This window comes from Octodon degus, unplaced genomic scaffold (genome assembly GCF_000260255.1).
Source record: "Octodon degus isolate 3935 unplaced genomic scaffold, OctDeg1.0 scaffold00025, whole genome shotgun sequence".
Classification (NCBI taxonomy): domain Eukaryota; kingdom Metazoa; phylum Chordata; class Mammalia; order Rodentia; family Octodontidae; genus Octodon; species Octodon degus.
Window position 1 is genome coordinate 4,025,823 of NW_004524601.1, and position 10,109 is coordinate 4,035,931.

General features: G+C 43.2%; 1 protein-coding gene across 1 annotated transcript in view; it reads right to left on the minus strand.

Annotated features, from left to right (window-relative positions):
* Ccdc150 (coiled-coil domain containing 150) overlaps positions 1–10,109 on the minus strand; it is a 69,348-nt gene that overhangs the window by 50,970 nt on the left and 8,269 nt on the right. The window contains 4 exon segments of the mRNA XM_023712388.1: positions 1,010–1,102; positions 3,308–3,351; positions 6,480–6,609; positions 7,274–7,390. Coding sequence (XP_023568156.1) covers positions 1,010–1,102; positions 3,308–3,351; positions 6,480–6,609; positions 7,274–7,390 — 384 coding nt within the window.

Sequence of the window (10,109 nt, forward strand, 5' to 3'; positions counted from 1 at the left end):
GGCACGGCAGGTTGGGGGATGGAGCCTCCAAGCCTTGGCCCCTGCACCAGCTTGCAGGCACATGAATCCGCTGAGCTATTTGGCCGGCCTCAATGAGCTTAAAGAAGATGTGTGTAAGTAGCTGAATGATTAAGGAAGACAATGCAAGACAGGAGGAGTCAAATCAGTAAAGCTATGAAAAGGAATTGAGCTGAAACCTTAGAAGAGAAAATCTCAATTCAAAGCCTTGGCAGTGGATAAGATCAGTCAAACAATACATCAGGCCCCAAGCACGAGGTTAATGAAGTACACTTTTTACTCAGTAGTAATGGAAAAGCAAGAGACACTCAACATGAAGAGCTCCTGGCTGATGCTAAAAGCGCACACCTAAGGATGCTGGAATTGATAAGGAGAGGCCCAAACTCGTGGCGTAAAACATTTATTGTTGGCTATCATGGCACTAAAACATCCAAGCCCAGGGAATAAGGAGATCCAGCTAAAGGAGGATTTGGAAACCCAAATGGGCGGCCAGGAAAAGACCTCTCCACAAGGCAGCCCCGTGAAAATCTCAGGAACTCAGAAAAAGACAATTACTAAATGTTTCTGTTTTGGCCATTTGTTGTGCTTTTGGTTTTACTCTCCAAAATAAAATATTTTTTAAAAAGCTGTCAGAAACAAGCAACAGATTATGTATAAGGGCAAACCAATCAGAGTAAGTGTGGATTTTTCAACACAAACCCCAAAGGCCAGGAGAACTTTTGAGTTTTTCATGCCTTAAAAGAAAATGTTACCAATTCAGAGCAACATATCCTGTGAAGTTCTCTTTCAAAATTTCTGGAGAAATAAAAATCTTCCATGATAACAATAAAGACCCTCATGACCACCAAACCAGCATTGCAGGATAACGGTTTAGATCTTATGGAAATGAAAAGCTGGATGATAGGGATGGCATGAGTTTGTAGTATCAGGATTAGTTTCGATTCTTTAAACAAAAGTAAATCTAAAAGCCAGAAAAATGCTAAAGATTTACCTGAGCTTTTTCTAATGCTTGGTGAAGGTTTAATATTTCAGACCTCAAGTATGCATTTTCTTTATGTTGCTTGTTGAAAGACACTTGCATATTCTAGGAGGAAAAAATAATTACTCTTTTTTACATGTGTATCATATGCATCTCCATAAAATACTTTATTTGTATTCTCGCTGACACCAGTTCAACTTCTAATGACATACAGATGTTCAGCTTCTAAGAAATTGTAAAGAATCTTACTATCTTCAATACCGAAACTTCTCTTTATTTCTAAATTACTTATAGAAAACAAGATGCCATTCGGTGCGCCTGTAAGGATGTCCACAGCGCTGCATGCTGGCCACACCAACCTGCTGTGAGCTTGTGCTCTCATTCCTGCAGGTAGGACTGCAAAACGATAGCAATGCTTAGGTGATATGCTGGGCAATTTCTAACAGAACTAAAACTATTAATACCATAATCATGCTCTCTGGCATTTGCCCAAAGGAACTGAAAACTTATCTCCAACAAAAATTTTTCCATAGAAATTTGTAGCAGCTTAATCATAACTGCCAAAACTTGAAAGCAATTGAGATGTCCTTCAGGAAACTAAGAGACACACCACAGAACAGCCAAACAATGGAATATTTCTCAGCACAGAAGAGGAGTGGCTACCAGGCTATGACAATCTCCTGAACTGAAAACAGCCAGTCTAAAAGGGCTACACACACTGTGTGGTTCCAACCACATGCTGTTCCGAGGCGGACAAACCTAAGCAGAAGGCAGAAGTACCAGTACTGCCAGGGGCTTAGGGTGGGGGAAGGACAACAGTGAGGACAAAGGTGGGAAAGCACTGAGTATGAAGCTACTGCAGTAACTATGGGTCTGCGCAGCCTTGGGTGCGCCAAGTGAGGCCTCATAGGGTGGGCTAGGAGCAGAAGGCTCGTCCTGTGGGCTCACCATAGCGATTCCCATGCTGGGGTGCTGAGCGGGGGGAAGACCACACGTGCAGTGGCAGGACTCGCAAAGGAAATCCGCGTGCCTTCTGCTTACTTTCTCTCTGAATCTAACACTGCTCTAAGAATATGGCTTATTAAAAACTCTGTTCAATCTGTTCTTATATTGGGTTCCCAGTGAGAAAGGATTTGCCTGAACTATAGCCTAAAGTTTTACCAGTGTCTTTCTCTTGGAACTTCTACTCTCTAAGGCAAACACTTATATTACATATACATGTTTTCCTGTCAGCAGTAAGATCTTGCAGTCTTAAATGAACAGAGACACAGATCTTTTAAAGTCCAAATGAAGACAGGGTACCTGAGGTGGAGCTGAGGACAGCATCTCTGGCCTGCAGGGAAAACCCAAACCAAACCAGTTCTTGGAGGTAGTAAAAGTGACGGGACCATGGGCTGGGCTTTCTAACAGGACAGTGGGCACATCAGTGTAAATTCTCCACCTCCACAGGACACAGGAAAGCCACTTTGGTGTCTTCCCAGGAGATGCGTCTCAAGGAAGATAAACATCACAGCACACAGGATGAGACAGCACCCAGGAAGATTACTGTAACTGGGACCATCACGTCAGGGATTAACTGTAAGATGCACTGAGATATAAAAGCAGTTCTACAGACGTGTAAGATTGTTGGCAGCAGTGGGGTTGGAACGCAGGGTCTTCGCACTAGCTGCCTTCCTAGCCCTTTGGTAATTTTGAAGGTTTTGGGACAGGGTTTCAATAACTTACAAAGTCACCCAGGCTGGGCTCAAACTCATTTCGGCTATGCAGGTGATTAGATTATAGGTGTGTGCCCACGCCCTGCTCATTTCTTAAATTACAGTAAGATAAACACAAAGCTTACCATCCTAAGCTTTTCTTCCCTTTTTGGTATGGGAGTTCAGCTCGGGACCTTGCACTCGCCAGGTCCTGCTGAGCAGCGGCAGCTCGTGCTGCTGAGCCACATCCCTGGCCCTCACCCTATTTTAAGGGTGCGGTTCGGTGACATGAAATATATTCCCAACACTATTGCATCTCCACCCATCTGCAGCTCTGTGTCTTACATGTCATCGGAAATGCTTTGTTTAACAATTAGTTTACAATTGACAAAACACAAATGTCTCAGTTTTTCTAACTCACCTTTTCAAATTACAATAACCTACATGAAATGATTAGTTTTTAATACCTAGTATTAGCCTGAATGCAGGAGTTATTCACACACAACTTTTTTCTAAAGTTATTGGGAGAATCACAAGGATTATAAACCAACATGAATGAGAAAATGAGACTTGAGAGAGGAAAGACCAACTCTGTCTCTGGAACTGGAAAATTTACCTTGTTTTCTTCAAGCAACTTGGAAATGAGGTCATCTCTAGAAACTAAAAACAAAAGGTCCACATAACTATGACAAAAACAATTTACTATATGAAGTAACATGGAATTTTAGAGGGGAATAAAATGAACCTAAATATTCTTATAGATGAAAAGCCTACTTAAAAAAATTTTGGGAGTACCAGGAATGAAACTCAGGACCTCAGGCTTGCCAAGCAAGGCACTGTGCCACTGAATTAAATCACTGGTCTTATTTTTAGGTTTTTAGACAGGGTCTCACCATGTAGTTCAGGCTGGCCTGAACTATGTAGCCCAGGGCGGCCTTGAACTCATGACAATCCTGCTTCAGCGTCCAAAGCATATGCACCACCAAAACTGGCTTAGCCTAAATATTTTTATCATATTTTTATAGACTGGCAACTAAATTATAGAATTATCAAAGAAACTAGTTCACAGTCACTTGCAATGACACACGAGGTCACATTTTACTGAGAGTTAAGATGATGTGTTTCAGGGACCTTCTAACAATAAAGGTAAGGAAATTAATGGGAAACAGTGTGGGGACACAGACTGCCATGGACAAGGATGGTGGGGACACAGAGGAGGAACAGACCAAGGCAGCACTGAGGGAGAGAACACAGCAGCTCCAGGTAGTCACAGGAGGGTTTGGGAGGACACCTAGAATTCAGGCATGGGTGTAGGGTGATGGCAGACTCCTCTAGTGCAGAAGAAATACAGGGCAGGAGCAGGTCTGCAGTCAGAGTGAGTCCTAGCAAACACTTAATTTTCCATGTGTTCTGATACATCTGCAGGGCAGCCGAATGCAGGTGCTGTCCCAGCTGTGAACACTACTCTTAGTGCAGAGGGCTGGGGGTGGGTGGGTAGGGGCTCCCAAACCACCTAGAGAATGTTAAAGACAGAAAGCTGAGGAGCAATTTGGCATTGTGCACCAGTAGCCAAAAGGTGTGGGCTTTCTAAAAGTAATGCTTTGGCTTTACAGAAAAATGCAGAGATCTGTTAGTTTTGTTTCAATGAAATCCTAAAGCTCCCCAAATAAAAAAAAATCACATCTTATATAAAACACTGATTATAAAAATCATAGTTTTTGAACATATGAATCTATGACTCATTAAACTCTAATTTAAAGGATCAAAAAGAAAAACTGTAGAACTTGTTCCAAAAATTCTAATTCAAGTGATAAACAGGAATATTTATGCTGAAAAAGCAATTTAATCACTTTAATACATATGTATATAGATATTTATTGCTACTATACTTAAAAACTGATTTTTAAATTAATCAAAGAAACTATTTAAAAAGCATTCCTTTTGTTAATCTAGAATGACTATAAAATAATAAAACTGCATATATACGAAAAGTCTGTAATTCACTGTTAAGCACAAGCTAGTATTCAGCCCTTCTTTATCCCGTGTTAGGCTGAATGACTGGGGTTTTAATCTTTACTCTTTAATGGCTCCCACATGTTCTTTACAAAATTGAAACATAAAGCATTAATCCCAGGAGAAAGTAACATGAAAAACTCACTTGACAGGGAGCCCACTAACACAATAGAAAGACGTGTGGTAGAGCCAGCTACTCCGCTTGTTGTGGGCCTGCTATGGCCGTGTCCAGATGTCCCCTAAGGCCTCCTGTGGTCACAGGGAGCTTTTCAGAGGTCGTTGGGTCGAGAGTGTGTGACTCTGGGATCAGGTGTGTGGTTACAAGTCAGTCCACTGACCGCTTTGGCAGAGCTCTGGGCGTGGATAACGGGGAGCCCTGCCCGGGTGCGAGTGCTACCTGCCCGAAGGGCGTGCAGCCTGCTAGACTATCGGGGACAGAAAGCGCTCCTGTCACCGCCGCCGCCGCCGCCGCCGCTGCTGCTGCTGCTGCTGCTGCTGCTGCTTTGCTGCCTTCCGCCCACCACAGTCTACTTCTCCCCTGCTGTGCCACACTGCCTTGGAGCCGGCCAGCTGTGAACAAAACCTCTAACGACTGTGAGCTACAGTAAACCTTTTCTCCTTTCATGTTGGTGTTGGGTATTTTGTCTTAGCAACAAGAATAGTAACTCAGACAGGCCACTGGGCACAGCCCATCTGGATGTTTGTATTCTTCTGTACAGTGAGCATATTTTCTTAGCTCCCTGCCAAGCTGTTGTAGAGCTCAAGGGAGATCATGTGGAAGTGTCATAAAACGTAACACACTTTTGTAGCCTCATCAGAAAATGACAGAAAGTTACCTTGGGATGCTGTCAGTGAGAATTGCAAAAGTAATTCACTACCCAATAACTATAAGGAAAGAGTCCACTACGTTGTGTTAAAAGAGTCTAAAGTGTGACTGGGCAGGTCACGCTTTTCCCTCTATTTTGTTACAGTCTTTGAATTTCCTTCCTGGTATTCCCTGCCCATCATGGTCCCAGAGTGGAGACGGTGAAGCAAACACTAGGCTTGGAGCCAGAGAGCCAGGCTTAGGCTTTACTTTGCCATGTTTTCTTCCTGTACCTCTCTGCTTGGCGAGGGAGCTTTGAGTATTCAATAATTTAAGTAAATCATGCAGGGCTAATCATGCAGGGCTAATTATATAACCCTGTAATTTGTAGTTGAAACCACTTTAAAACTGCTTTCAAAGACATTAAAGAAGTAGTGAGATAAAGTACGGATGGGCTAGGAGCAGCTCCACTCTGAACACCCAGATGTGATCCTGTCTCTTAACTTGCTGTCACCTCTAGGACCTACCAGGCAATGATGCGCGGGGATGAGTCTACACTCTCATTTCAGGTCCTTTATACCCACCATCTTCACAAATATAAGTTAACCAAAATATACTGATGATCTGAGGAGGGGACAGTCTGACATGATAATAGAATTAAGTTAACAAGAGTTAATAGGTTTATTCTCTTAGTATCCTTAACATTCAATCTAAATGTCTAGAAATCAAATGTTCCACATTCACACTTCAATGAGAAGAGGGGCTCAAATAGTCTACAATTAAGAGGGTGTTTTTCATACCAACATTCACTTTTGTTTCAGGATTAGAGTCAGAATGAAAATCAGCTATTTTCTACATGCAGGACTGGGAAACACCAAGAGCCCCGGCTTCCTCAAGAACCTGGGCCCTCAAGAGCTCTGTGCAAATGCTGGGCCCTGGCAGCAGTGCGATTTCCAGCTGCTGTGCTTACTCAGGTCAGCCTTGAGCTGTGAGGCTGCAGTCTCCAGCTCCCCTTTTTTCTGTTGCTCCTGTGCCAGTAGTTCTTGCGTGGTCTGTATAGAACTGCGCAAGGCCAGGCAGTTCTGCTGCAAAATGTGCACCTGAAATCAGGTAAGAAACACTCCTTTTCTGTAAAGTAAGATTTGTAGTAAGTGGCCTTAAAGACTTCCCAAACCATACCATAAAACCCCAGCAGAAGGCAGTAGACTGCAGCAGGGTGCTGCTTGAGCACAACAGTTCCCGGCCGCTCGGTGATGCCACGAGGTGTGGCATGAGGGATGCCACCGAGGAGCTGAATCTGTAGTTTTATTTAATTTTAACTAACTTAGATAATTGAAGTTTGCTGTATAAATATATTCCTGATGGCTTTGCTTATTACTATTCTTTGCCCCAAGTGTTAGTTCAGGTGATACACGCACAGCAGACACACCCTGCTCTGGTCCTCCACTGTCTTGTTGAAAAATGCAGAGTTCTGGAATCAGCAACAGTGGAGTAGAGCCAGTCCCTTGTTATATTGCATTAAACTTTTAAAAATTGTAACAAGGGCCGGGGAGATAATTCAGTAGCCTAAGTGTCTGCCTGGCAAGCACGAGGTCCTGAGATTGATCCCCAGTACCAGAAGAAAAAAAAATTTGTAATAAGAATGTTAATAGGTTGCTATAGAAAAGTACTTAGAGAATTAGCAAAATTCTAAGCTTAAAGCTAAAATCTCACTTTTCATCTTTGATTTCACTTCTCTAACATAAATAAGGAAAGGAATTCTACCTGTTTCCGTTCCACCTCCACCGTGGATCCCATTTCTTGTATTTTGAGGAGCATAGCTGATCCCGATTTTTCAAGAGACTCCCTGAAGTGCTTCTCCTGAGCTAGCTGTCTCCTGAGCTGCAGAGCAGGGGGGCAGTTAGGCAAGTCCCCTGCATGCCCTCCCCATCTAGTGAAGATCCAGCGGCACGAATTGTCGGCCAGGCAGGCTGACTCCTCCAGCACTCTCTGCGCACTTACGGCACTCAGCACATGCACCTCTCCATCCTAAGGGGGAGGGTCGACTCTACCGCCTTGTCTTCCTAAGGTTTAAGTCTGCTCCTCAAAATGGGGATTAAGACCTGCCAGAAAGCTGCAAGCAGCACTCAGAAAAGGAAGAGTAAAGAAGAGCAAGTGCATCATGCCGAGCACGTAGGAAAGGAAAGCACTGCTGTGTGACATGTCTGTGTTTATATATCCTCTACTATCATGTCTTAGCAGATGTTTTCCATATTCCTTTCTCTTCAGGTTTTATGTTCAACTCTTAGGTTTTTATATTTGGATGTTAATCATCTTTTTAAAAAAATTCTGTAACACTATAAACATACCTCTAAATGCTATTTCAATTCTGTCTTGGAATTTAAAGTTCTAAACAAAGCAGCAGTTAAGCAGGAGACAAGACTGACCCTAAGAATTTGGGGTGCTGTGACACAATAAGCGTATGTATTTGATTTCTGCCCCTGGCTCCTGGCACACAGCTCTCCAGCCCTGGAGACTCTCCAGATGACAGTGTCACTCCTTGAGATGAGTCCTAGGTACGTCAGAGAGGCCGACTGACACAGAGACTAAGACACAAGAATGAGGCTGGGACCTCTACCTCACCAGCCAACCTCTGCAGAGGCAACAAAAAGTGGCGGTGATCCCCAAGGGCCAGGGACGCCATCAGGCTGAAGTAATGAACCTCACAGAGCCCCAAAAGGACTGGGTATGGACAGCACCCAGAGAGCTGGGCTGGCAGTGCAAGGAGAGGAGGGAACCCTACTCTTCCCCCAGCTTCACCCTCTGCTCACCATTCATGTGTATCCTAAGTAACACAGGTTCACTATCTCTTATCTGAAATGCTTTGGATTTTGGAGGTTTTTGGATTTTACTGTGTGCATAGGCTACAAATTAATATACTCTTATGCAGTACCTAGAACCTGGAGACTTTCTGATCACCTCCAGGATGCTCAGTAAATTTCAGATTCTGGAGTACTGCAAAGTTTGGACTTTTTCTTTTGTCTTTTTGAGACAGGGTCTCACTATGCGGCTCAGGCTGGCTTTAAGCTCACTTTGTAGCACAGGCTGGTCTTGAACTCGCAACAATCCTCCTGCCTCAGCCTCCAGTGCTGGGATTATAGGCATGACTGGCTAGATGTAAGACAGAGTGCTCAGCAGGTAACCTTAAAATGGGTAAATGGAAGAAAAGAGTTTCTCTGAAAACATGAAGGGAGATGTCAGAGATGGGGAAAGGACAGGAGGTGGGGGAGTAAGGAGAAAGGCAGGTAACGGGGATGAAATTAATGCAGCAAATGCTATGCATGGGCAATACACCAAAATGAAGTGAGTTCTTGTGTATCACCAACACGCACCAAAAAATCAAAGCCAAGGCAGCAGCAAAACAATACATTTGAAATGGTATAATCAGGTTAAAACACACAAGAGAGTCTCTGAGTGCTGTGAACCACTCTAGTGCACTGAACCTAAGGGGTGGTCCTGGGACCCTGACTGACCCCGCAGGGCACAAACCTGAATTTGCAGCTGGCATCTGCAGTGGGGCAGCAGGCTTGTGGGACAAAGTCCCAGACCGTGGGGCCTGAACTAGCCCTAGGCACACAGTGTTGCATTCATTAAGTCCAGGACCCAGTCGCTGTCCACCAGAGTCAGGAACCGACTGGAGGGAAGTCACCACATGTCCCCGTCAGGAGTACTGAGCAGTGGGTGAAGGGGAAACAAATTTATAAGGCGAAGACAGCCCTTCTAGATTAAACAGGAATTGGTGAGAATGCTATTCCTTTGATGAAGTAGTGTTTAAGGGAAAAAAATATTTTTAAAACTCAAGGACGATGACATAAGGTTATATTTTATAATTATTGTTCTATTTTTAATATGTGCTTCCCTAGCACATATTGGTGACAGAAAACTTTACTAGGTTAATGCTACCTCTGAAATGTTTCTTAAAACATGTCTATCTTTGTAAATGAAAACGCCTTAATATTTCCACATTTCTTTGGTTTGTAATGAGATGAAACATTTTCTAAAATGGTTATTAGCTTTTTACCTCTTTCTGAACTGCCAATACTTTTTATTCCTTACCCATTGTTTTTTAGGTCTTTTTTAAAGTGCATTTTAAATTTTTTAAAGGGGAAAATGATTAACTTTTGCCTACTTTTAAAAATAATACTAGTTTTACATGTAGAAGTTTTAAGTTCTCATGTGGTCAAATCTATTGAACTTTATAGAATTTTGCTTCTTGAAGCTTAGAATTTCCTTGTATTCCAACAACAAGTTCAATACTGCAATTTTACATAAGAGGGCGTCAGAGTTTTCACGTGGGGCTGTTTCCCCAGGCTTCTGCATCAGACCCTAACTATTTCATTGTAAGGGGTACCGCAATGCACTTGCTAAGCTCTGGGTTGAGTTCTACATCGGAGTATCACCAAGACATGATACATCCTGGAAGGCGTCAGAACTCTCACGCACAAGCCACCTCATGTGCTGAGCGTGTTCGGTCTGCAAGCCAGTAAGCGGCATTGCACCATGTTGAGTGGCTGACCATCCTCGTGACAGAGGCTTTAAAAGATGTAGCTACATTTTTTTT